This window comes from Apteryx rowi, unplaced genomic scaffold (genome assembly GCF_003343035.1).
Source record: "Apteryx rowi isolate R43461 unplaced genomic scaffold, aptRow1 scaffold_11, whole genome shotgun sequence".
Taxonomy (NCBI): Eukaryota; Metazoa; Chordata; class Aves; order Apterygiformes; family Apterygidae; genus Apteryx; species Apteryx rowi.
In genome coordinates, this window is record NW_020447308.1 from 5,801,742 (window position 1) to 5,829,582 (window position 27,841).

At 54.1% G+C, this 27,841-nt stretch overlaps 1 protein-coding gene across 1 annotated transcript in view; it reads right to left on the bottom strand.

The window, feature by feature from the left end:
- Window positions 1-22,535: 22,535 nt before the first annotated feature.
- The window catches only part of IGDCC3 (immunoglobulin superfamily DCC subclass member 3), a 97,251-nt gene continuing 91,945 nt past the window's right edge, over window positions 22,536-27,841 (bottom strand). The window contains exons 10-14 of the mRNA XM_026073354.1: window positions 24,778-24,966; window positions 24,400-24,504; window positions 23,313-23,451; window positions 22,793-23,000; window positions 22,536-22,679 (exon numbers count right to left, since the gene is read on the bottom strand). Coding sequence (XP_025929139.1) covers window positions 22,536-22,679; window positions 22,793-23,000; window positions 23,313-23,451; window positions 24,400-24,504; window positions 24,778-24,966 — 785 coding nt within the window. The remainder of the gene's footprint in view (window positions 22,680-22,792; window positions 23,001-23,312; window positions 23,452-24,399; window positions 24,505-24,777; window positions 24,967-27,841) is intronic.

The window sequence follows — 27,841 nt, forward strand, 5'->3', positions numbered from 1 at the left end:
TATTATTTCTGGGCTCGATTCTGTGTTCTTTTGTAGTACTGAAGACCTCAGAGGCCTCCACAGAAATTGTAATGGGCAGGCACTTCACGGACTGAGAACTGAGACAATTCATGACGGGCTGCTGTTGACTTCAAGAGCTAGGGGGTTGCCTGCGCCACGAATGATTTTGCATCCTCTGGTGTGTATTTGTTATTTAAAATTAAAGGGTTTCCTAAATTTTGTTTTCTAAGCCAGGACCAAACGCAGATTACCCATTAAGCAACGCATACTTATTTCAAGCTTGAGCAGGAAAAATATAACTTCTTTCCTTGTGTTTCTGTAATTTCTTTTCTGTGCATATGCAAATTGCTAGTTTATTTGTGCAAGATTTATGCAGCTAAATGATGGGGAATTATAGAGGCAATTCAGCACTCAGAAGGGAGAGAGACAACTGCTGCAATTTACTTGTGCCACGTGCTAATTCCTTCAGAAAATCCTTTTGCTCATTTATTTGCATCAAGCATCAATTTCAGCACCTCGGAGCGAACTTGCAAAATTTCCTCCAGAGTCCCCATACAGCAAATGGTATATATTTCCTTTCGCCTTTGCCATTGAGTCCCCATAATACTTTATAATAATTAATAACAGTAATGAAATATAGCCGTGATTTCTCAGCACTGGCTGAAAAACCGCAGCCGACGCTTGCTTGTGAATCAAGCGCATTTTCTAGTGAAATTGGCCATTTAAGCATGCTGCTCAGGAAGCTTTAAATCAACCTCAATGGATCGCTACAAACTCAGCTCCACGGGGGGAAAAGCAGCCTTAGAAGCCGCAGCTTTCCCTTTTCCCACCCGGTTTTGTCGCTGCCAAGAAGGAACCCGCTCGGTGTGGGGCAGCTCCCCATCCCGATCCTGCAGACCCGCGTGCGAGCGGGACCTCGTCCTCGCCCCGCCGACGCGGCGAGACGCCGGTTTGCAGGAGCCGGGCAGGGAGAGCCTGAGGATTTCTTGGGATTTTCCTCCGGGTGCCCCGGGAGAGGCCGAGCAGGGAGATCCTGCTGGGCTGGATCCTGCTGGACCCGGGGCAGAGCTGCGGGACGGAGCCGGGACACGGAGGGCTGGAGATGGCGGAGCTGACTTGGAGGTCCTGCAAAAGGACTTGGTGTAGTTAAATGTCACAAGACAGCTGGTGCCCGGCACTTTAGAGAAGGGGAAGTGATTTAGGTTTGGCCATTACCAGAAAAACATGTGTGGAGGACGGGGCAGCGAGAAGAGCAGCCGTTTTCTATTAGGATAAGAGTAGGTCAGGTGTAGTTAAAAGTGGGTAAATGGAGCAGGAAATGTGGCTGTATATTACTCACCCAAGATATATTGCGCRCATTAGATTTGTTTGATCGGGTTATTCTGAGATTCTGCACTCAAGCRGTGGTTTAGGGTGGCCAAATCCAGGCTTTGTACTCTATTAAAATAAATATATTGCTAGCGTTTAATAAAGTCGCTGAGTTTAAATGTAATCGAAAGCCTGCAACGGTCTTTTTTGGAAGTCTGGGGCCTTAATGAATCCATGCTTGTGATGTGCTTTTGAAGGTGGAAGGTGTGACATTAATATTGTTYGTACAGCAAAATAATTTATCAATATTCATTTAATGATGTTACCAGCTTCCAATGTGTTTCTGCTCTTGGGGGCTCGAATGGTTTTGGCTGTCGTGGCAGAGAGCAGCCCCGTGCAAGGGGAGCGAAGGCTTTCCCGAAGGCTTTCTCGAGCGTGCTTTGGGAACGGCCATGGGAACTGGRCCCGGCTGCAGGAGCAAGGCCAGGCTCAAGTTTGGCTTTGAAACCTGCGTGTTTCTAGCAAAAGAATTAGGGAAACAGTCTTGTTCTGGAAAAAAAGCTGCACACAGCGTGGACGGCRTTACTGGTTATTGGCACCAGGCAAGTGAAAATGTGTTGGGTTTTTTTAACGCTTGGAGCTCTAAAAGTGAGTCTTAACGAAGAATTGCGTATGCACCCAAAAGTGGAAAACTAGAGCAGGATCTGCTGAGGAGGATAGTCATTATATGCTAAAATTAATTTGCATTAGACAAACTTCTACAAATAACACTACTTCTTCTCTCGGCCGTGCCCTGCGCACCTTCTTGGTCTGCGTCTTCCTCAGGTGCCTTTTGACCCACCCCTGGGTGCACGGACAAGCTCTTTATAGGGTCCCTGTGCCTCCTTCCTAACTTCTGGGATAAATTCCTGAGAATGCTCCCGGCAGGAAAATATCCCCGTCTCCATTTTCGCGATGGGGAACCGAGGCCCAGACCCACCCGCCCTGGTCTGGGACGCCCGGAGCGGGAGCGTCCGAAGCTCGCCCTGCCGTCGGTGGGCAGAGGGACGTGGGCAGGGCGAGCAAACCTCCCGCCGGCCAAATTCCCTGCCGGGACGCTGCYGGTCTCCGCTCGCTCTGGCTTTCGGCCCCGCCGTCGCCCCGCCGAGGCGCTGGCCCGGGAGCGATGCRAAGCGCAGCGTCTGCGAACCCATCTGGGGGCAGTAAATTAGGAGGAGGCGTGACGAAGGGGCCGTCGCTTGGTTCCCTCTTTGCCTCCGACAAAGCCTGATTGTTTCGGAGCGCTCTGCTTTTAGGGGCGCCGGAGTCACGGCCGTATATCTGTCCCAGCCGAGCGCCGGAGGGCAGCTCGGACCCCCGCGGGGTCAGTTCAAGGATGTGTCGTGGCCGCGCAGCAATTATACCCTGAGCTTTAAAAAGCCGGGGCCAAAGCTGCTCCGTGACCCGGAGTCGTTTAAATCTCTGAACGGTCCCAGGCGGGCGAAGCGCGTGGCTGTGCCGTATCCGCGCACCCTCCGCCGCCGACCCACGGGCTTCCTCCAAAAAAGGTTTCCCGCTACCGCTCGGCGGTTGGTTTATCTGTGCGTCTGCAAGACTCCTTCGATGCAAGTAACGCGCTTCCCGGCCCTGCGTGTTCCCTGGGCCGTGCGCGCGGTTCCCAGCCGCAGGCGCTTGCTGCCGGCACCTAAGGCAGGAGGCTGCGGCTGCATCGCGGCTGGCRCGGGAAAGCAGAACCGTGTCCTGGTCCTTGTCCTAGTCCTACTCCTAGTCCTGGTCCTGGTCCTTGTCCCTCCCTGCCTCATCCTGCGCCCCGGGGCGACCCATCCATCCCGGCTCCCTTCTGCTGGTGACCCCGCAGAGAGGCAGGGATGGGGCAGCAAAGCGGTTTCTGTCTTGCTTTCCGGAGCTGCTCGGACGGCGGACGCCTCCCAGCTGCAGCTCAGCTCTGCTTCCCGAAAAGCGGATTTTCTGAAAAGCAAACTCCGGCCGCGGCAGAGGGCTGCGGGCGCCTCGGCGAGCCCCCTTCCCGCCGCTCCGGGCAGAGGGGAAGGCTGCTGGCTCACATCAATTTGCTAAAAAAAAAAAAAAAAAAAAAAAAAAAATCACGCGGGCAGAAGGTGCGAGTTTTAGGGGGAAGGATGCTGTCGCCCCGGGGAGATGCCAGCGTGTCCTGTATGCATTAATGAAACACTTTCTTTCCGGTTAGGACTTGAACGATGCTCATTGAAAATCAGGCTGCCATGGAAACCAAAGGTGTTTAGTCTTTTGGGAATGCTGTTGGACGGCGGCAGAGAGAGGTGCAGGGAAGCGGGGGGAGGAACGGGCTGCGCAGCCGAGGCGTTTTAGCAAAATCCTTGATTTGACATCGCTTGCAAGGTTTTGCAGCCCGCGAGTGGGAAATGCAAAGGGGAAGGYGGGCGAAGGAGCGTCTCCGCTGCCCGGAGAGCCCCCGGGTTCCCCTGCCCCGAGCAGGACGCCTGGGCCCCGCTCTCCGGCCCCGCTYGCTGCCACCGCTCCTCAAGGACGAAGCAAAGGAAGATGGAAAAATAATGAAATTAGGGCGCCTCCTTTCCCAGCTCTGTCATGTACCATTCATTTTAATTAGCAGAGAACATACGCTCCATGACAGCGTTATTAATGAAGGTTGGGAGGTTATGGAAAAACAGGGTCGTCTTCCTACACCTTGTCACTTCCCGGCTTCATCTCCGGGCCACGTTCCCTCTCCTTCCCCTCTGCTTTCTCGTCCCTTCATCCCTCCGGCTTTCGCCCTGAGCCCTGGCGCGTGGCCCCGGGCTCGTCCTGGAGCCGATGCCGGACCCGGCTCTCCCGCTCCCGCTCCGCGGCAGGCGGATGTGCACTGCCAGAGGTGTTGCCTGCTGCCTACCCCCGTGTTTTAATTAGCCGGAATAGCTAAATGAGCTGGAGCAGGGAAAAGGGCAGGCCCAGCTCCGGAGGGGACGGCAGCCGCGTGCGCGGGGCAGCCGCTGGCGGGTCCCACGGCGGGACGCGAGCACGACCGGCGCTGACGGCAGTCACGGACGGAGAGACGCCCTTGCAGACCCCAGTTTGGGCGCAGCCTGTAGGATTAGCGCCCAGTAATTAAATTGCGTGCTTGAAGCCGCGGTCTTTGTCGGGAGCGGGACACTGGCACTGATGAGCGTCCCGCACCGTCTCCGCCGGCGGCTCCCCGTGCGGAGGCGGCTGCAGAAAGGCGCCGCGCTGGCACCGCGCTGCTGCCACGAGGCAATTGCCACCCCGAGCGCTTCCACCCGGTGGTTCGGCTGAAGTCCCCTCGGCAAATGGGCACGCTGCAAAGTAGAGAAAAAGAGCAAAGCAGGGCGTATTTGCTCGCTGTTTCCTGTGTTTCTGCCCCAAATTGCACGCTTCCCGCCCRCGCTCCCTAGCCCACCGCTGCGCCGCGGGAGACGGCGCTCGCGCTCCCGGGGGTGAAGCCGCACGGGGATTTTCATCCACTTCTCTGCTGCCCTTCGGGCCRCCCGGGGCCATAAGGAGAGAGTCGTGCTGCGCAAGCTCGGGTCTGGGGCTCAGGAGTCGCCGCGGGGGGAGCCAAGGGCTTCTCGCCTGGACTGCGAGATCGATGYGCCCATGGTCCGCGTTTCTCCTTGCACAGCGGCCGCCGCGCTCCCGGCGTTTCGCCACGATACGCAAGCTCCTAATTACGCTAACTGCGCCTATTGATTAGCAGCCACTTAAAGCCATTAACAGCCCGGTCCCGAAAAGCCGCCGGAAGGGCGCAGGCGGGCGAGCGGCCCCGTGCGCCCGGCGGATGGGCTGGAGCCGCTCTCTGCCCCGCTGCGGGTTAGCGACCCCCTGCGCGGTGCCTGCAGCCACGGTGCAAAAACCGTGTTTTAAGAGGGATTTTTAGGAAAAAACTAGCAATGTCCTCAGCTGAGGAGCCACGTTTCTTGTGGGTTGGGGTTTTAAGGCTCTGGTTTCTCGGTTGCTCCTCTGCTTTTCTCAGTTCCCACGGACCAAACCGCCCGGGCTTGGGGCGGGCTTTGATTGCTGCGCTCGCTGCCCTCCGACGGTGGCGGGGGAGGTAATTCCCTTTTAAACTAGATCCTATCGAAAGTTAAGCCTGACATGTTCTGCAGGAGATCGCTATCTTAACTATTGCAGCGCGTCTGGAGCCGAAGCGGGCGATAAATAAAGGAGTCGGCTCTCGATTGCAATTGGAAAGTGAGGGGAGCCGGCCAGATACAGAGATTAGGGGAGGTAATTGCGCCGCGCTGATATAAAATCAATCTTTGTCCACTAACGTGTGGAAACCCGGGCAAAGAGAACCCGGACGGTGTGCCTGGATTTTAGAAATCTGGTTTGGTTTTCTTTCCCTTTTAATTGGTTCTTTGTCTGGTCGTGAATGTTTTATTTCTGGGGGATTTCTGGATTGCCTTTTGGAAGTACTTTACGGCGGCGGTGGCCAAGAGATGACAACTCTGTTTAACGATGAGCTTTACGGTCTGAAATTCATTTTTGTTCAGCACTGGAAAACACCCAAAACCTCTGAATGTTTCTGTCTGGAACTGTCCTGAAACACCCATTTGCACAGGAAAAAGAAAACGCTTTGTCTGGGGTCCTGCTCCCAGGGGTGCGAGGGAGCTGGGGGAGGCAAAGCTCCCCAAAGCATTTTGGCTGTTTCAGCGAGAAGCTCCAAGCAGATCTGTTTTCTTACGGTGTGAAAGCCTCGGAGCCCGGGAAGTGGGTTTTTCGCGGTCAGAGCCAGAGCAGGGGTACGAAAGCATTCTCGCATCTGCTGCTGCAAGGAAAGTCAAGTATTTTCTCTGTGCCTCGGTTTCTCTGCTGGAACACCAAATATTTTGTCTACCTGTCCATTGAAGCAGCAGTACTCTATGTTATGCTGATTAGCAGATATCCAGCTCAGCATTTTAGGTTAACTTGTTTATCAAACTGGAAGACAACCAGGTCCAGCTGGAATGGTTCAAATTAAAGAGCAGAAATAAAGCTCCGGGTTTTTTGTAGAGTCTGTCCTGATGTGACGGTGAGCCCAAGCACCAGAAACACAAGCTCTTCTTTACATCTGGCCTGCCTTGTTTTGTCTTCGAGGAAACAAAGCCAAATTTATCAAAAAACCACCAACAATAAACCGACACTCTTTCTCTTGTACCAGAAGAGGACAGTGAATAACATTCGAAAGGGTCCCCAAAGAAGCAGGTTTTTTTAAGGTCTCCTCAAGAAAATGCAGGTTGATGAAGCCCTCCGCAGCCCTGGGAGAGGTTGGAGACTCTAAAACAAAACTTGTAACATTCAACATCTCCAGTGCAGGAGCTTTTTTCTTCTTTCCCGTTGAGGAAAACGTTTACCAGGTTTCGTGGTTGCTACAGTACACGTAAATGGTACAAACCAGAACCGGTCTCGCGCAAAGCCTGGGCCACGTGTAGCTCTGAGGTTTCCTTACACTGGGCCAAGGAACCTCTTCCTGCGTGTCCGTCCTCGTCTCCGACCTGCTTTGCCCGCGTTGAGCCCGACCATTCCGTGCTGCCCTGGGAGAACGACCGTCCCTGTGCAGGGTCCCCGGCAGGAAGGAGCCCTGCGCGTTCCAGCTTTTAAGCAGTTTAAATCGCTAGGAAAACGGTGTTCCCTGTCCTTCTCGTCGTCTTTTTAACGAAAAATAAAAATTTAAGGCCTTGCGAAAAATGCAATATTTTGAATCAGTTTCTGTGAAATTCCATTCGTTTTTTTTAAAAAGCCATTCCGGATCTGAGAAAGCCAAAGCCCAACCATTTGGACGCGCAGCATGCTGCTTCTCTCCCCATCCTCATCCTGAAGAAAGCCGGCTCCATCGTAGCGGGCTTCACCTCCCTCCCCTCGCTCGTCTGCTCCTGTTCCTCTGCCGGCCAACTCGTACCGAAGCTGGGACGTAGCAAGGTTGTTTTAGAAATCCGCTTTGTATTTTGGGCTCTGCTGGCCGGAGGGTCAGCGGGAGCGGCTGGGAAATCGCCCGCGTAATATTCGAACGTCCTCCAGCAACGCCCATGTCCCTGCCGCTTGTTTTCTGCCCCAACCCTCCGAGGAGGAAAAAGGCAGAGGGTGAGGCTGAGCCTGGCCCGAGCCGGCGCTTCGGGGGTCTGAGGAGACTCATATATCAGGCTGACTTGGAGATGAACTGGGAGATAGTAAATGTGAAGAGTTCGACGGGGCGTTATACAAAGCAACTCTGAGAAGCGGCAATAAAAGGGAAAGTAATCCAATAACCTGGGAGAAGGAAATTCCTGCCTTGTACACAATATCACGGCTCTTTGTAGCGCTTGTGGTCAGGCAGAGGAATCAAATCCGATTCTTCCTAGAAAGGAAATGTGTCATTCCTTAACTTTTTTTTTTTTTAATGGAGGAAAGTCGAGGAGGCCTTACAGAAAACATCTGGCCAGGGAGGAGGAGGACGTGCAGGACACGGGCTGGAAACCTCCGTCCCTGGCACATACGAGCGTGGGGCTCGGGACCCTCTGGGGCCGGCCAGGCTCTGGCGACCCTTCGGCTGTTCCCGAGCTCCCGAGATGAATGTTGCTCCAGGTGGGAGCCACTGCTGCAGTCCGGGCTGAAAACCCCAAGCAGCACTGCAAAGGGCTCCGACTTGGTGGGATGCAGGGTCCTGGCCCCTCGGAAATGTGAAGGGCTGCTTAGTGGGGAGGTTAATTAAATTAATCTGTGAATGTCTCTACAATCAGGTTTTCCAGCTGGAAATTTGTCATTTGTGCTTCTTCCTTAACCGTTAGGTCACACCTTAGCTTTTCCAGCTCTGGGTTTTATTGCCCTTGGAACCAGGTAGCTGATGCAGCACCATAGCTGGTGTGGTAGGCACGTTAAGAAAGAGGAAAACATGGGATTTCAGATGCCCCCATTCCTGTAACGCCTGAGCCTAGAGGAGACCCCAAAGCCACACGCGACCGTGTCTCCTGTTTGGGGACACAGAGGCAACCCAACGCTAAAGAGGGTTTGTGCTGGGGCAGGGACTTGGTCCTTGCCCCCCTTAGCCAGGAATAGCATCCCGATAGGTTGTACGGACCCATTGGTGTCGGGCACGTGCTATTACTCATATGAATATTCAGGGCAGGCCACGCTACCCGTGGCCCACATCCGACAGTCAATAAAGCAGGTGGCAGGCTCCAGGCTGGCAGCTTCGCTGGGAAGACTTAGCGGGGGCACAGAAACCGCTAGGGTGGAACTGAGCTTTTCCCGGTTCATTGGAAGAGATGAGGAGATAGGGGAGAAAGTGGCTTTTTTGCCTTCTTGATCGCTCTTGCATTTGCCTGCCCGTGTCCTCCCCAACCACATCCCTCTGAGCAAAACCCCACTGCGCACAGGTGCTGGGAGGCAGGCACGCTTCAGAGCTGCTCGCAAGGCACAGCTCATCAAGGGATGTATATTCAATATGGGCTGAGCAGAAAAGTGTTTCAGGTGGAAGAGGTCAATTCCACGTGACCGGGGTGGTAAGTTAGACATCCTGAATAGCAAATGCAGAGCACCTGAAGGATGCCTGGCTGGGAATGCAAAGCAATCCTGCACGGTTTGCGGGCTGCAATTTGTTCTCCCTGTGCCTTCAGTGACTTCTGAACAACAGGCAAACGCGGAAGGATCCTCCTCTCCCTGCAAAGCGCCGGCAAGCTGAGGAGCAAAGGCAGCTCTGTCGTCTCATGGCAAGGTCTGGCCTGAGGGTCAAGTCACAAACCAAAACTGTAAATCACTTCTGTATAGAGCTGCTTGGGGCGTTCTCTAAACCAGGGTGCAGCAACTGTAAATATTTGCAATTGAAAGGATTATTTTCTCTTTGGGAAGTGACTTGCTGTGTGTGTGACTTATCTTGTTGCTCGATCTGCGTACCTAGGGTTTTATGTGCACGCGTGCCTGTGTATCTGTTTATGGTTAGTGCACAATGCAAAAACATATGCTATGGTGTGTGCTTTTCCATGTCGTCCTGTTATATTGTATACGAAAATAACTTGAGGGTTAAAAAAACATATCTTGGGTATGGTATTGTTCATGCTGGATAAAATTCTGTGAACAAAGCAATTGGCATAATTTCACTTGCAAATTGAGCAGTGAAGCAAAATAGCATTTATGAAACTGTAATTTATTCTTGGAAAATCAAGCACTTACAATGTCTGCTTGTCACAGGTTAAGTTACAGAAAGGGAAAAAATAGATTAATGATGAACGTGACAACATTTCAGGGTAAATCATCACAGCAAAAGCCTTTGAAAAGCTTGTACGCTCTCTGCACAAACTGTTTTTTTTCCTCAGCATTAAAACAGCAGTTGCTTTGGACCCGAGAGTTGTAGGCTGAGTCTTAGAAAGCAGGAGCAAGGTCCTGCGTGGGTCTTCAGGGAGCACATGCTCCCACTTTGCTTCCCTCCTGCTGCATCCTTTGCTGGAGGGACTTCCACCACCTTCAGAAGGTGCCCAGCAAAGCCATTCTGGGGACTTGAACCAAAATCTTGGATTCGGGACTGGATCTGGATTTGTAGTCTTTGGGAAAAGAATCAAATCTGAAGGTCAGATCCAACCTCTGGAGCCGGAGTCTTCCCACCGGGAAGCTGGAGAATGGACTCCTGTGCATGTAGGGTGCCAAACACGAGCGGGATGAGATGCACAGGGGCAACCCATGGACTGAAAGGAGAATGTGTGCTTGAATGATCCCCTGGATCTCAGCCCAGAGTTGGGAATAAACCCCATGCCGTTGATAGAGACGCGTCTCTTGAGCATGGCAGTTGATCCATGGCTTTGGTAGAGCCTGGATCTAACTTGGCTGAGGTTCAGCCCTATTTTCCATTGAAGTCCCCTTGAGGAGACCCCCCTTTCTCCAGCCCATAACAGAGGTGCTGCACTTGCACACCAGCAACACGAAGCACAATTATAAATCCTCCCCGCGGCTTTGAGTATCTCGAGGCAGGGGAGCCTTTCTAAACTTGTCGTTGCTCTGACGTCTCAACATAAGTTCTTTCAGGTGCTCAGAGCACCTTCTTCCCAATAACTCAAGACCATGTGGAAGTGGGTTATATTAATTTAAGGGGGGGGGAAAAAAAGTTTGGAGTATGAATAAGGGTGCACAGAGTGACTCAGGACCATAGCCTCCTGCGGGTTGTCCTGGCATAAGCCTGCAGTCCTGCCGTGGGCCTCAGCTTGGTTGCTTCCGATTTACCCCCGAGGAACTAAGGGCAGAATTTGCTGCTATGCAGCCAACCCTAATTGGGATGCAGGCGTTTATTATTTGCATTTTTAGGATGACAAATAAATGATTGTGCTTTTCTTTTTTCTCCTGTCTGCAATTAGTATGTCCTTTAATGATCCTCTTTCTTGCAGATGTGCATATTATTACCGCTTGTCCATGTTTCCTTATTTTAGCTGTGCAGTACCAAAATATAACAAAGACTTAAAAGAAATTAATTTTTATACCATGTGTTCCCTTGAGCTGCTAATAGCATTTTAAAGATCCATTTGGCGAATGTCTAATTCATAAGAATGGGAGACTCTTCCCCCCACCCACCTCAATTTTCCCAGAGAGGGCGAGAGTGAATCAGCACATGGGCAACTGTGGTGGCCGCAATTATGCAAAGCGGCCGGGTCGCAGGCTCCCCATTGCCAAGAGCAATAATCCAGGGGATTATTTTGTCCGCTTGCCACAGGAGAGACAAAAAATCTGAGCTCAACTTTCCTGCTGCCAAGCCTTAGGCTTAGCCTCAAACCTTTGGTTGAGGGTAAAATCGTAAAACCTTATTCTTGTGAGACCAAGAACTCCACCAGAATAATCTGGGCAATCTCCATGTTTATTTTCTGCGTGATGAATTTTTGCTCCCTGTTTGTCATTTTCTCCTTGCCAGCCTGTCAACTCAGCTTAAGGATGTGGGCCATCAATAGCGAAGTATATTCTCCAGTGGGAACATCACTGGTGCTACCACTGGTGCATCAAATCCAAGCCCTCTTCAACTCCTCCCAAGGACCCGCAATGCCCAAGAGCTGCTAACGTAAGCGGGCACCACCAAGAGATGCTCCACAACCAGCTCTGTCGCAGAAGGTGGTCTTGTTAGTTCTCCTTTCTGCCTTTGCTTTTATTCCCCATCCCACCCTGTTATCCCTTTTCTCTCTGATCAGAAAACAAGAGCAAATGGCTCTGCACAGCGTGGGAATCTCTCTGTTTCCGTAAGGCACATTGGTGTAACTGCAACTTAGGTGTGAAGAAAATGAATACTATTCATGGTGGTGTGCTAGATGAAGGCAGAGCTTGTCAAAATAAGTCAATAGACAATTAAGAGGTCTGGCCTCTCTTCAAAGTGCAGGGGAGTTTCTAGACCACTTAGTAGTTGTGAATCAAACAGCTTGAATCAACACTTGAGATCACACTCTGGACTTACTCTTACGTCTTTACTGGGAGAAGTATCAGGAAATAGTCCTAGCCTCTGCGATTTTGACTGCATTGAAACGAAAGAGAAACGCAGAGGATATCGCTCCTAAATCAGCAGGTGGGAAGAAGAGGCTGAGCTTCTCTGGTCCTTTCAGCGGAGGGAAGCGGTGCGGAGAGCTGTAGGTTTAGGCTGTAAGAGACTCTCACCTCTTCAGGACCTAGCAGGCTGTCCCCATGTCGAGCTGGTAATTCAGCTCTTTCTGTGCTGAGCGCCCCGGAAAGCCGGTGGAAACGTGGTTGGAAGGGACGAGGGAGAGCCAGCTGCTGTGCCGAGGGAAGCACGGTGCCACCGGGCAGCCCGTGCATCCAACAGAGCGTGCAGGGCGCTTCCCACCAGCAACATCTCATGGGGTTCAGGTGTCACAGTGCTCTTGTTCCTCTAGGCCATGGTGGTCAGGTCTTCAGCTTTGCATTTGGGCTCTTACCTGCAGACCTGATCAGCGTTTGGGCTGTCTTGCCATGGCGCTTGTTGGAAAGCAAAGATGCCAAGATGAGAGGACGACAGCTTGTTTGCACCCCTGCGCTGTCCCACATTGCCTGCTGGTGAAGTTGTACGATCCATACCGCGTCTGTCCCCTTCCCATGCGTCCAAATTGGGGTTTCCTAAAAGGTAGCTCTTAAAATCTCACCCCAAATCAACCACTGCGTTTGAACCCCCGCCGCTGCCTTGGGAACGGTCATCCAGGCTCATCCTGCCTTTACAGGGTCTTGGCAAGGAGGGGAGGAAACTCCTGATCCTAAAAACAATGTTTCGGCTAAAGAAATTAATTACATGGCCGCAGATTTATTACTGCTGGTGGCGAGGGTTTTGTGACCCGTCGCTGAATCCACGCGCCGAGGAGGGGGCCGTGTCCGGAGCGGCCGTGCGTACAAATGTACAAATATGCACTGGGTTTGGGGGGGGGTTTTTTGTAACCCCCAATGCAAGCGCTTGTGGAGCTGGGCAGCCGAGGCTCGGCTTTCTTCCTCGAGCTCGCAGCAGCGCGCAGGGAACCCGAGGAATACGCCCTCCGCGACATCGCAGCATGTCTGCCTGGCCTCGAGGGAGATGTGATGAGTTTGCAGGTGCTCAGGGGCCAGCTCTGCACCCCGCTGGGCCAGGGCCGGGCACTGCGGTCCTCGCGCCATCCCTGCGGCCGGTGCCCGCTGCCACGCGACGGCACCAGCTTTCTGGCTGATGCTGAAACAGGAGTTGTCCCCCGGAGCCGGTCCCGTATCCCTCCCATCCCCGTTTTCCGGGGCTGCAGATAAACAGGGCGCCGGTTAAGCCCCGACCTGATGGATTAACGCAATCGAGATTTAATTCTGCCTTTTATTCTCTCAGCACCCAGATGAAATCAAATTCGCCCAAGCGGCGGGTGCAGAGGCATATATATATTTTTTTATGACGTCCCCATTTAATCGTAATCCCCGTTACCAGCTGTTCAGGACCCGAGCGGGTACGTGCATGATTCGGAAAGGGCCAAGGCGCTGTGCGTCTCCCTGCAGCGCCCTCGAACGGCAGTTCGTGACCTCGGGAGCTATTGCTGGCTGTAATAGTGTGTCACGTATTAAGGGAACATGTTTGAAACCACATTAGATTATTAAAATTCATAAGAGTGATTTATAGGGGTTTTTAAAGAACAGCAGCCTGCCAATATAAATTGGCTTAGGAAAGTCAACTGTAATCCGCACAGGTCCAAATAATGACATTTCCTCCAATACATCCAAAAAGCTGAAAAGCAGAAAATAATATCCAGGCTCCAGAGATAAGGCGAGCGCCCAAGGGAAAGAGGGCTCTAAAATATTCATGCAGTTGTAGATTGGATGTCGGAAACGGTCGTTCCCAGTGGCGATGTTTAGGGACTGATGAATTTAGTTACTGTACCTTTATATTTATCGCTCAATAAACAAGACAAGCTCCTTTACAACTCCGAGCAAGACTAATTTAGCCATTTTAGCGCTGAGGAAATAGCTTTCTGGACAACATGAGGTTTTGATAATGAGCAAGTTTCTTACGAAATTAGGCCAATTTTTAATTTATCCTGGCTGGAGGTAGCAAGGGTTCGAGGGCCCTTGCGAAGCAATGCGTAACGGGGCTGGAAGCCCCAATCTGGGGACTCTGCCGGCTAAACGCCGCGGGGCCGGCGGCCGCTCTGCGCCGTTCGCCCGCAGCTGATGAAGATGTTCCAGCCCTTGGGTTTTAGAGATGATTTTCCAAGGCAGAGAACATCCCCATAAAGGTTTTACAGCAGCCCGGTGGAAATTAAGGCTAGATTCATAAAAGTGTCAGCAAATGAAACCATAACGCGCAAGCCGCATTAAAGCGCAAATGACCTTTCGGATAGTTAGGGTTTTATGGGCGAATATAAATTGCGGGCGCGTTGGCGGGGTTGTAACCAGGACGTTGGGGGCGGCGGGAGGGCTCGCGAGCGCCCTCGGCCGCCCGGGCGCTCGGCTGCTCGCGCGGGAGCTGAGGGCCGGCCCGGGTTCCCTGAGCACATCTTGAGCTGAAGGTCGATATCGAACGTTTCCTGCGGAAATGTGAGGTTCTACGATCAAAACGAAGCGTCTTTTACCGGCCCTTTGGGTTGTTAGAGGTGAGAGTTTTGGACGCAGGTACCTTTTCTTGACAACGCGGATATTTCCAATAGCCAAAACCCAAAAGACTGTTGAAAACCATGAGACTTAAAAGTATTGTTTGGCTTCTTTTTTTCTTCTTCTTTTTTTTTGGCTTCTTCAGATTAATATTTTCAAGCCTTTTTTTTTTATTGCTGTGAAGGCAAGGAAAGTCCCTTTTTAATGACAGCCAAGCGCTTTATGCAATACCTTGATTCCAAAATCTGCTCTTTTCAGGTCCATATTTCACAGAATTTGCAATAAAATCCTTAGCGTTAACTAGCTCTGATCTTTTTTCACCTTTCACATTGCAACTGAGCAAGAGAATCAGTTTTTACGCTTGTGTTTATTATGAGATATATATTTAGACACTCAGAACTACAACTTCGCAGTTCCAAAAGCATCTGGGAGTTGCTTAGAGTGACTATTTTCACTGACCTGCTTACTGAAATGTTCTTTAGCAAGAGCTGCTTGTCTCCGCTTCTTTAATTTCCTGCAGAATTTTACTCTGAACATCCTTTTGCTCTGAAAATAGCAGGAAAAAAACAGGAGGAGGAGGAGAGAGTTGGGCTGTTCCTTCACAAAGCTGTTGAAGCCGGGTGTGCTCCCGAAGCTGCGTGACCGCCGCCGGCCTGCCCCAGCCCTCCCTGCAGCGGCTCCCGCGGCCCCTCCTGCTCCCGGCAGCGGTGGCAGCAGGAGCAAGTTCACGGTGTGACCCGGCTCCTGGCTCCTGCCCCGGGTGCCCTCCTGGGGAGCTGCTCATTGCTAATGCACCCGGCACAGGGATGCCCAGGGCACGGGATGCCCAGGCTGTGAGATGCTCAAGGTATGGGGTGCCCAGGCTGTGGGATGCCCAGGCTGTGGGAAGCCCAGGGTATGGGATGCCCAGGATGTGGGATACCCAGGGTGCAGGGTGCTCAGGACATGGGATGCCCAGGGTGCAGGAAGCCCAGGGTGCAGGAAGCCCAGGACATGGGATGCCCAGGGTGCGGGATGCCCAGGGTGCGGGATGCTCAGGACATGGGATGCCCAGGGTGCGGGATGCCCAGGGTGTGGGATGCTCAGGACATGGGATACCCAGGATGCAGGAAGCCCAGGACATGGGATGCCCAGGGTGTGGGATACCCAGGACATGGGATACTCAGGGTGTGGGATGTCCAGGGCGCTTTCGGCCAGCGATGAGCCCAGCCTCGCCGCCCTCCTGCCAGCGCGGCGGGGGCCAGCACAGGTTCCCTGACGGCTCCGCGCTGGCATCCCACCGCCTGCCCCCAACCCCCGTGTCCATCGCCAGCGCTGCCCGGGGACCGCTGCTGCCGGGCGTTCGGCATCGGCGGCTCGAGGCGATGCCCCCCGAGCAGCCCCGGGGCAGGCGAGGGACGGGCGGCCCAGGCTCGCGCAGCCGCGCTCTGCTCGCCGCCGCTCTCGAGGCGGTTAATTACTTTCGGCAGTAGCTAATTGCCTCCGCGGCCCCGAATCCTGCGGCCCGCTGCCGCCCGGGCCGCGCTGGCGCCGATTTTCTACCCAGCGGAGCAGAACTTACGAAAAATCATTCACCTCTTTCAGGAGCCTTTTGCATTTAAAGCAAAGGCGCCAATAACCCCCCGGCAGTTTTAACGTAGTTAAAATAATCTGCAAAACCGGGTGCGTTCGGCTTGCCCCGGGCAGCGCTGCCAGCCCCGGCCGCGGCCCCCGCCGGCGCGGGAGCGTTGCGCTCCGGCAGGGCGGGCGCTGGAGAACGGTGCCCAAAGCGCTGCTGGGACCCAAATACCGCTGTCGGCCGGGACCCAGTGCTGCGGCATGCACCAGCCCAAGGCTGCCCCAGGATTTATGAGCAAAGCAGCAAAAAAAACCCCCAAAAAAACTAAGCACAAGGAGCCCCGGGCAGCCAGGTTTCTTTGGAAGCCGCGCGCGGAGCACGGTGATGAGTTGGCCGGTCTCTGCAGCGAGCAGCCGGCGCCAGCGCGGTTCCCACCTCCTGCTGCGATAACAAAGCACCGCTCAGGCCGAAGAGCTCGAGCTAATTTATTCTAGTTTTTATTTTTCCTTGTACAAGTAGCCACAGGCTAAAATCTAAACAGAGCAAACTACAAAAAAACTGTTTTTAATTCCTTTTTTTTTTTTTATACAGAGCTAACAATCATAGGATCAGTGGGATTTCAAATATCAAGACAGTTTAAAGTAAGAAAGGTAGAAAACAAACAGTAGAAAAGTGCTTCGCAATTTGGGTTTTTCGTATTACTTTAACGGCTGATTCCCGAAGAGGACTGGGACAAAGTTTCATCATCTTTATTATTACTTTATTACAAACGTAAAGATATTGCGAGTTTAAATGCTGTAAAGACGATCAAAGTAAAATCCCTCTTTGCTTTGTAAGTAAGACCCGGCTCCAAAGCCCCGTGAAATCCGGCCTTTCCCTGACTCCCTGGGCTTTGAACCCGGCCCCACGGCCCGTCGCTTCATCAAACGCTGACGAGCGAACGCGGCTCTCATTTACGCTGGCGCAAACCCAGAGCCATTTCGCCGATTTACACAGTTACGGTGCATTTGGGCTGCTGCAACCGAGAGGAGAGCGCGGCCCCGAGCGGGCAGAGCCGAGGATGCTCCGAGGTTCGCGCCGGCGCGTTTCCCGGGCTCGGAAACAGCCCGGGTGGCAAGCAGCCCCCGCGCCTCGCCTTTCCCTTTTAATTTCTTGATTCGGTGGGTGAGGAAAATAAATTAGCAGGCGTCAAGTTGCTAGATACGATCTTCAATCTGCCTCTAAGGGCCCTGCGCGGGGAGGGATTTATTTCCCGACAGTGTTTGCACAAAGTAAGGAGACGAAGCAAGCGCTTCCCCCGCTCTGCGCCGCTGCCGTTTGTTGTCGCAGGCTTTGAATTTCCTTTTTTACTGATCTTGCCGGGCTTAAGCGCTGCCAGGCAGCTCAGGGGGCACCTCGCCGCCCGGCCGGGTCCCGGGCCGCCCCGTAACGCCGCGCGGACGCGGCAGCCCTCCTTCGTCCCGTTCCCGGACGTGTCCGCACGCAGACACCACCTTTCCCCTACGTAGCGCCAACTTTGGGCTTCCCGCTGTCTAAATATCTTAAAAAAAACMACAACAGCACTGTGACAAATGAACGGAGGCTTTGCCCCGGCCGTTTTCCACCGCGCRGGGAAGCGCCGGCACTGAACCGGCGGCGGCACGGCGCGGGAGCCGGCGCTTTCCCACGGGGCGCTGCACACGCGCGCGGAGGAAGGGAAATGGGGAGCAGCGGTGGAAAGCCCGGCGGGGACGGACGCGTGGAGAAGTCACGGCTATTGCAGCCACGCCGAACAGGCGTGAATTGAAGCGGAGTGGAGGAAACCCCCCGCTTCAGTGCAGCGTTCTCGCACTGCTCCCGTTTCTCCTCTCCTCGCCGGTATCCCAGCTCTGCGCACACCAGTGAGCCTGGACCGGGGCATCAAGCCGCGAAAGGAATGAGGAGAAGAATTACGTGACGCTTTGCTTTGCTTTGCTTCGACGCACCATCATCCGCCCCTCGCACACACGCACACGCGTAAACCCAGCGCGGGAACTGCTGCCGCCTCCGTTCACCGCCCGGACGCGGCCCGAAACGCCCTGCCGCAATCGCCGCGCGGCACAGGCATCCCGGAGAACCGGCCGGGCCGCGGGCCAGCCCCGACCCGCCGCGGCCGGCGAGCCTCCCCTCCGCCAGCACGTCTCCCCCAGGGGACAGCGCTTCGCGGCCTTTCTTTGCTTTTAGTGCCAACTTAAAACGTACAGTCCTTATCCAACGTCATTTTGGGCGGAAGCTTTTCAATTCCCAAACCGGCCTAGCACTTAAACGCTCCAGCATCTTTACAAAACAAGGAAGAAGAAAGGTACGTTAGACAAATAAATACCTGAATCCAACAGCATGAAAATACCCTGTCGCAGCATAAAACTAGTCCCTGTTCAACTAAACACAAGGTGGATACTATCCCTGAGGTAGCAGCCATCTCCGGTCAACTTGAGATCTCCAAGAATAGGTTGTGCCCATTATGGGTTACCAAAATCAGCTTTTGGATACTTTTTAGTCCTTGCTGCAATTTCATCTCACCGCAGCCAGAAAAGCAAGAAGGTTTTGGAATTGCCCAGAAAGGGCAGTTAGTTGAATCAATGGGATTATTTCCTTGGAAAAATACTATAGGTCAAGATCCCTATCCCGAACTTCAGTAGCTCCCAGCAGCTTGCATGAGGTCCAGTATCTGCCCATTAACTAGCAATTTTTTTGTCCACAGATGTAACATTTTGATTCCTCCTGACTAAAAAAGGGGGGAAAAAAAAGAATAAGGAATCTGGCAAGCTTTTGCTTAAGTGCTTGAGCTGTATCCATGGACTATCGGGGTGGAGACCAGCGATACGGCGGGGAAGAGCCTGTCGGGTTTGGCCATTTGCCCTCTGCGATCCGGGAGGGGAACTTCAGACGGAGCACAGATGCCTTTGGTACAGCATGTCCCAAAGCCCCCCAAAACAGCCAATTTCAGGCTTTCTCCCACAGTTCGGGAAGGCCGGGACAGGTTTCCAGGGCAGAAACCCTCCCGCTAAACCAAGAGCCTGGCCCCAGCCTGGAGGCGATTGCCATGAAGAAACCTCTGCCTACGTGAAAACGAGTAAGTGCTCAGAAAAGACCCGGCCACGCGTTACGGACGCTTGTGAGGCCCCGGCCGGGTCCCGGGAGCGCGGGGGACCTGCAGCCCTCTTCTCCATCCAAGCGTAGTTGTGCTCCCGTGATTCCCATCAGGGAAGGGGCAACAGGTTGGATCAATTAAGAACGGATTTAAATCTGTGCCCCAAACGTCARTTAAAGCCAAACTCTTTGTTTTCTTTCCCTCTTGTTTTACAGATTAAAACCCAAACTCCAGGCAAGCTTTGCCCACGTGGTTGGTCTTGGTCCGGGCTTGGCCGTCGGGGCACCGGTGACCCCAGAGACGGGCTGCTCAACAGCACGCAGACCCCGCTTGCTGTCCCGAGGTTTTCTGCCCAGCTCTGTGCACTTGGGAGGCTYTGAGAATCCAGGTAAGGTCGCATCGTCCTACCGAATCTCCAGGCTTTGGAGGCTGGCTGGCCGCAGACTTCCACGGATAGGTCCCAACGGTACGGATTGACARGAGCGTAAAAGAAACCCCAAAAAGAGGAAAAGCTAAATGTCTAAAAATAGTCTTTAAAGATTCACATCCGTCTTCAACCGTCTCAAACCAACACACAAGCTGCATTGGTTTAAGCCATCACATTTCTGCATAATTATTTAAAGAAAAAAAAATCTATTCTTGACATACTACCATATTTCAACTAGTCAAATGGCACAGCATTTCCCTTTAATAAAAGGAAGTAGTGACAAATACTTGTTACTATTACAATATCACAATAATATGATATTAAATTAATAGYGTGTTCACAGCTGCAGGATTTCTGAGCCGAAAGCTAGTCTAAGAAGTCATGTGTTCACTTTGGCAACAGTACTTATTCAAYGTGAACTTCAGCGTTACACAGAAAACCCAACAAAAATAAAAGCTTGGCTGGGCAGGGAGCAGGGCGAGAGGAGGAGATTTGGATTCGCTTTGATCTGGGGTCATAACCGGCGGACGGGGAGATACGTCTAACCGCAGCCCTTATTTCCCTGCCTTGTGGCAGCAAAGCAGAGAGCGGGAGCTAGCAGGGCTGCGCCCGCCTTGCAGGGACCTGCTCCAGGACCCAGCCTGGGCAGCGAGTCCTGCAGCTCTGGGCCAAACGCGGCGAAATTTGGACTTCCGATCGATGCCTTTGGCCATTTGGGCTTTTCTGAGCAAGTGTTGGAGAATTCCGGCAGGACCGTGCGTTTGAGGGAAATAAAAGCCCTTGGATCTGCTGAATTTGATCCCTTTTTGGCCCTCGAAGGCCAACAGGAGCTGCATATTCCCCCCGCGCTTAAGCCGTTGGGCATCTCCTCCTCCTCCTCTCTCCCACCGCCGGCATCCCCTGGCTCCCCGACGGGCTCTGCTGCAGGCAGACACCCGGGCATCACCCCGCGCAAGCCGGTTCCCTTCACATCCTACTCCCGCATCCGGAGGGACCCTCCCGGCGGCACGGCGGACACGTGAGCAGCGATGGGTCCGAGGGGCTGTTCAGGGAGAGGCTACCCGGGGGGTTCATACATCTATCGATTTGCCCCTTCGGATTTCTTCGGTCCTGCAGGATGCTGACAGGAGGAGGGAGCTTGGAGGGCGAGGGCAACCGCGAGCACCGACCCTCCTGCGCTCTCCTTGCGTGCGAGATCGCTGCTGTTGTTGGAGCTGCTCGTGCCACCCCGGCTAACCGGAGCTGGAAGGAAGTGGTCCCGCCGCCGGATAACCCCACCGATGCCGGGCTCCGCTCGGGGCACGGCACCCGGCGAGCCGCGTCTGCCGTACCGTCCTGTACGCTGCGTTATTCGCACAGCTATCCAGCTGCCAAACGCGCAGGTGAGGGGGGATGTTTCCGACACGAGGGACCGTCCCACTGGTACCACTTAAAAAAATAGGGTTATTATTTTTTAAACTTAAACTCATTTCCTTTCCTGACTCCTTTCACTCTTGAAACGGGCAACGCGAGATTTACCACCGCTTATACAAAGAGCTCAAACCTTCGCATCCCCCCTGGTCTTAAGCATCCCGGGCGGCCGGGAATCATCCCAGGCACAGCATCCCGACAACCCTCTTGCGGGGGGGGTCCCGGAGGGGGTCCCGCGCGAATCCGCTCTTTGGTCTCGGGGAGCTCCTCTGCCCGGCGGAGCGCGCCGGGAAGGGGCGTCCCAGAGCAGCCTCCGGCGTGGCATCGCCCGCCCGGGAGCCTCCTGCCCTTGTCCCTCCCCGGCCGCTAGCTCGGCAGCTCCTCATCGTTTGCAAGCGCCGCGCCGGGGTTTCCTCGTGCGGGCTCCCRGCGGCAGGGTGGGCTTCGGAGGGATGCGCCGGCGGCCGCCCGGCTCCCAGCGTGCGGGAGCCTCACGCTGCTCGGGATGCCGCTTGCTTAAATCATCCTGCGGGGACCGAGCCCCGGAGCGCGGTGCTCTAGGCGGAGCAGAGCCGACAGTCTTTAAAGTAAAACAAAAAAAAACAAAAAAAAACCCCAAAACACACCACGGCACGAGTCTCCGCCATGCAAAAGCACGCCGGAGCCCCGCTACGTGCCTAAAAGTAAAGCTCATAACACTAGCGACGCGCGGCCGCGGCGGCTGCGCCTGGCGCCAGCCCGCTGCCCGACGGGGTCTGCTGGAAGGGGGAGGCGGCGACGCGCGCGCACGAGTTCCTATCACGCTTGAGGTAGAACATTGCTTTCAAGGTTTGGAAGTGCTTTACATTGGAACGACGACGACGACGACGACGACGACGACAAGGACAAGAACGACGACGCGGCAGGTACAGAGCGCGACTGCTGAGGTAGGACCAAGCTTGTACTGACCAAGTGCTACGCTACTCGTTGCTGAACACGAAGGAAGACGCAGATATTTCTGCTTCCCAGAAGACATTCATTCCGGTTGAGGTAGGTTCGGATTCCACTCGGGTTGTTTGTCCAAGTCTTTCAGTAGCCCTCAGGCAGGCCTCCTTTGACACACACTCTTTTTTTTCCTTTCTTCTTCTTATTTAGAGTCAATCAGCAAAAAAGTATCCTGAGAAATAGAGAAAGTGTACAAAAAAAATCACCAAATCCATGGAGAGACGGCCTTCCCAGGCCTCAATTTTTGGAGTCAAGTTAGAAGGATTTCTCCTCATCCAGTCTTCTCAAAATAAAAAATAGATCCAAAAAGTAGTCCTAAAGCTGCTCATCAGGAAGAAGTCCGTGACACCAAGAGAACACGGCTCACCATATTCCCAATCTGCCGGAGACGGGAGAGTTTGCCAAACGCGGCCAAGGAGGCTCTTACTTAGCAGCCGTGGGAAAATCCATCCTGACCAGTCTCGATAACGCGGCCGTCGGAAGAAGCGCACTGAGACAGGTCAGAAAGCTCAACTTCACAGAGTTTCAAAAAGGCTGTGTGTGTATATATATATATATATATATATGTATATTTATATATATATATAAAAATAAAGCAAAACAAAAAAATAACAATCAGACCGTAGAAATCTTAAATTGACCTGAGATTGACGAATCATTGTAAAGACATCACCAGCCGTGGGTTTGGTTTCTGGTAACTCCTACAAGAGGGTTCGAGTCGGGGCAGTTTATCCTTCATTGGCGGGACCGTGGCTGGCAGCGGGAGCGGCGGCGGGGGCCTCCGGCGGCTCCTCCTCGATGACGCTGAACTCGTCCAGCGGCAGCGCGGACAGCTGAGTCTCCTCGCGGGAAGCAGGCAGCCCCGGAGCCGACTGGCAAGAGAAAAAGGGAAAACGCCGAGACGCCGGCAGGTCGCTGATGCTCTCGGACGGGCGGCYGCGTCGTTGCCCTATTGCGTTTCCCGTCCCGCGCCTCCAGCCCTTACCGTTATCCCTTTATCCTGCTGCTCCTGGGAAGGCAGCGGCGGGAATAACCTCTCCAGCTCGTTCATATCCAGCTGCTTCCCGTTCAAGTCGCGGTCGTCGCGGTCCCTGCGAGCGGCGCCGTTGAGAACGAGGCCCGCGGCGCTCCTCTGGCTTCTGGGGACCTGCGGGGTTGACAGCTGCTCCTGCACGTTCTTACACATCAGCAGCCTGAAAAACCAAGCGGCAGAGCCCGAGGGTGAGCAGAGCCGGTGCCGCTCGCCCCCTTCCTCCCGCCAAGCCTTGCTCCTGTGCCCTGCTCCTTCCCAGCCAATCCCGCTTCTAGAGTCACGTCTCCTCCCCTCTCAGTGAACAGCTTTCRTTTTACGGCGACGGTCGGTGCTTTCCAAAGCAGAAATGCCGACGTTCCCGGGAAGCGCCAGGTCCTTCGACAGGGACCGTGCTGGGGTGGGAGGCCCTGSGGGGCAGGTAGCTGTGGGGGTCCCCGCTGCCCCCCGCGAGCAGCCTCACCGCAACTCCTACCTTCCTCTGTACCCGAACATGAGGAAAAGGACACAGAATATGATGCAGGTGACGCCGATGTGGATCCCGATGATGATACCCGTCGTGGAGGTTTTATTGTTCTGCTCRTCCTTCATGCAGTCGCAGGGCGGGTTCAGCACTGGCAGGCGAAACGGGGAAAAGCGGCGGTCAGTGGTGCTGCTCTCCTACTGCTCCTCCAGCTTTTGGGAGCTGCCTTCGTCTCCCCGGCAAGGGGCACGGCGAGAGGCGGCCGGTACGGGCCAGCTCCCCGCTACGGCCCCAGCGGGGGGCTCGGACCCAAAGCCGGACCCCGCGAAGGCAACCGCAGCAAGCAAAGGACCGTAAGCTCCATGGAGACCCAGGCCCGTCATCCTGGCTGGCGTTAGCAGATGCAGTGACTTAACGAACAAAAAGGGATCCGGCTGCCCAACCTCAAAACCAAAGTTAGCTCGAGAGGTTTTGTTTTTCCCGGAGCCAAAGCCAGCAGCTCGAGCAGCGCTGCGGGGCCTCGCCATCGCGCTCCGACGGYGCTGAGGCCTGTTGCTCTCATGCCCTGCAAGAGGGCTGCGGGGTCCGAAACACCTCGGCACCCCGGGGTGCTCGCCGGGCCGGTAACGCTCCCGCAGGCCTCCCACCCCCTCGCAGCGCCTGCCCGGCCCCGTAACGCTTCAAGGGCCAAGCCGCCAGCTCTGGTCCCTAACGCCGAAGGATAACACGTCATTATTTTRCCTTCCCACCTGGGGATTTGCAAACCTTGCATTCTCCCTGTGTCAGCGGTGGGACGAAGGCACCACGCTGGCGAGTACGGCACGCCGGAGCGGGCCGCGGTATCTGACGGAAAGCACCGCACGGGCAAGTGCCAATGAGATCAGTATTTACTCTAACACGGATAGAGGAGGAATAACTAGCTCTGCTTTGAAGATACTCCCAATGGAAAGCTTAGAAGGACTCCAAAAGCAGCAGCAGGTGTTTTACACATAGCTGAACGGTGTCTGCTGGACGTGTCGGGGTGAAGCCCCTGCTCCTGGCCAACCCTCCTGCAAAGCGCTTTCCTCAACCCGCCGCTGGGAACGGGGCCGCTCCTCACCTGTCCTTTCCACGGTTTCCCTCAAGGACACAAAGCGGACAGTCGAATTGCCATCCCCGTGCTGGTTATAGGCGAGGAGTTTGACTTCGTACACCACCGACGCGTCTGTTTGGAAAGAGGCACAAGCAGGGCGTTTCAGGCTAAGGCACTAGGCTTCTCTCCCCAGGAGGGTCCTGATTTGGGAAACACACCTTACCAAGCGCATGGGACTGCTCCAAATAACTCATGAGGCAAACTTTTGCCGCCTGCAACTGGAAAAGCACCCAAAAAACCTGGGGCAGAGCTGCAGCACCTCCTCCTTCGTAGCCGACCCACGTGCCCTAGGCAGGTCCTCCYGGCCACGGAGGATGACGTGCATTGGGTGGTTGCCGTACGTACCCAGGTGGGTGATGTTGTACGCTGTCACATTGCTGGGCAGCACCACCGGGCCGGTGTACTGCAAGAGGTGGACTTTGCGATAGAAGAGTTTGAAGCCTTCGTGCTGGCCCAGTTTGATGGAGGGCTCCCAGGTGGCCTGGACGGTGGTGCTGTTGATGACTTTGATAAAGAGGGATGGCATCGCTGGGACTGAAACAGAGAGAGACAGACAGTGGGTCACGTGCGTGCTGTGGTCTGCACGGCGAGAAAGCCCCACTAGGCTTCCCCTGCAGTCACCGAGCCAAAGACCGTGCTAGACGAGACTGAGAAAAATCAGATTAGCCCAGATCCTGGATTTTGAATTTTATCAGTAAGTTGCATGAGTTTCCGAGGTTTTTCCTATGCTCGGTTCAGCAAATGGAGAGGCTACCTTCAGATTCCAGCTGCAATCCGATGCTCAGCCCCGTCCGGTCAGGGCAGGAATGCAGCGACTTGGGAAATGCATTCCTCTGCCCTCACCCTGGGGCAGCGAGGCCCTTTCGGAGCAATTAATCCCTGAGGGAGGAAGCAACCAGAAGGGATGGAGCCAGAGACATCCGTCTTAACAGCAGTAGGGGAAATATGCTGCTACTCAGCCGAGCTCGCCAGGCACCTGCGCGGGCTTGCAGGGTGCACGGGAGCTGGCTCGCCCCGTCAGCTTTGAAGGGAGGTTTGGGATTCTGGGATCAGGGGATCGAGGAGAGAAACGGAGCATCTTCAGTACTAGCCCTAAACGCCTGAGCAGCCCCAGATCACTGCCTAGCTGCAGGCACGCACTTACCTGGCCTTAGGGATGCACAGCTGGGAAGATGTCCCTGCTGCTGCCCGGTGTCACCGAGGCCTGATTCAAAGGCCACTGGGAGGTCTTTTGCTACCACCAATGGCAGTCCCACCAATGCCAAAAAATCCTGCCCTCATCCCCGGGGTATGCTGCAGCACGGTGTCACCGCCACTTCCGCCGCGGCGCCCCAAATAGCTGGCTAGCCCCGGCGCGGCCCATCCGCTGGGCGGAGAGGTGCAGGTTTGCAAGCCAGCACCCGCTCCCTTGTGAGTTAAACGCACGGGTTTTCCGAAGCTGGTCCTGCACAAAAGCCCTCCGTGGAGCCCTACGCGATGCTGCGGTCACAGCGGGCCACGCGTCCCCCGAGCGGCTCGCCTTCCCCTCGCCCTCCCTTTCGCCATCCACATCAACGCAGAGATGTGTCTCGGCAGGACCTTTCATCAATGTTTTTTTTTTTTTTTCCCACCTAATTCCCACAAAAGGCCGAATGCTCCCATCACTTCCTGAGCCTTTTGCACCGGTCGGAAGGTGCGAAGCACCAGGCACCGCAGGGCTCTGCTTCTCCAGCAGCCTCGGGCCAAGAGCAGGCTTTGAGGCAGAGCTACTTTCCGATCCCAATAAGCTCAGAAGTCCCCGAGTATAAGGCTTGCTGGGCTCGCACGGGACCYGTGCAGCTTTTTGTCTCGTTTTTCCCCAAACGGTGTATAAATGATAAGCGTTGAAGCCCCAGCCTTGGCGGCGTCCTTTGGCACAGAGGTCAGCACAGCCGTTTAGTGAGCACCGGTGAGAAGCCGACGAAATGCGGTCGTGTCAGTCCAAGCCTGACAAGAGCTAAAAAGGGATATTCCTCGATTTAACAGCACAGCACAACAGTTTGCCTTCTCCCAGCCACCGAAAGCTTGAGCTTTGGAGGCGCAGGGGAAGGAAAGACGAGTCCCGCGGGCGAGCAGGTGGCTCCRTGCAACGCTGCAAAGAGCTGCCCTCCTCCTCCGAGCCCCTGCGGGCSGCGGGGGCTCTGCCGGCGCCCTCCGAGAGGTCCTGGGGAGAGGAACGAGGCCCTGCCGACCATGTGACTTCAGGAGGAGAGACCACTGCGTACAGCGAGCTCACCCTGCCTTCGTGCTGCCAAGGGGACGAAAAGCCCCGAAGTGCTCCTGCTGGCTAGGATTTATTCTGACGTGCGCTTCGCTGATGGGAAGTCTGTGCTTACTGATTTCTGGGTGCAAAACACAGAGCAAACTAAATTTACACCAGAACGTACCATTCTTCCCAAGTCTAGGCTTTTTTTTTAAAAAAAAAAATCCAATGGCATAATTTTTTTTTCTAGTTCTCCCAATTCCCTTTAGGGCAAAATCAGGAATTGTCTGGATCCCCCCTCGAAGAAGTTGGACCCTTGTTCCCAGAATCATTTCTTGAATCACGAGTGAGAACACCACAGAAAGGGAAATCACATTATCCCATGGACAAAGAAACACTAAAGTGGGCCATCCTCATTTGTGAAGAGTCGGCTTTATTTTACGGTTGCAGAGCCTTACAGTTCATAAAAACCACAAGAATCTCTCTCCTTCAAAGTATGCAATATATAGTATTTATTCAAACTTTGAATATATATATATAGATATGTATAATATCGATTATATGTATGCACTTGTAGAATGCATGTGCTGTTTATAATGTCATTACACAAGTAAGTGTATACAGAATGGAGTATATCTCTGTGTGTGTGTGTGTGTGTGTGTGTGTGTGTGTGTGTAGATATATGCACACACATGAGTGTATATGTGCTTCACAGAAGTATATATAAGACATAATATGTATCTAATATAAGTGAGGCATCTCCCTCATGCTAAGGGCTGGGATACTTGTTTTCCTCTTCCGTGCTGTTTGGAATTTTCCCCAGGTCATTTCAACTTTCTTCTTGAAGGCGTCTTTAGCCGAAGGTGACTAAAGGAACAGTCTTCATCCTAGAGAAATGTCAAAAAGTCCTGGAGAAAACCCTAAAAAGCATTAAAAGACAAGAACAGGGGTGTGTGCTGCTTAACGAAGCGGATATAGTTTGCGATTTAAAATACCACAGCATTTGTGAAATGGCGTAAAGGAGCCCAGAGCTGAGCTCGCAGAGGAGCACGCGCTCGCCGGAGTGCGAAAGTCGAGGGGTTTTACAGGGAGCGAGCGAGCTCCACGTCCGCCTGGAGCTCTCCCGGCTGCTCCCCCTCGGGACGGCACACCGCAGGCGCCCGCTCCGCACCCTGCTCCCAGCGCCCG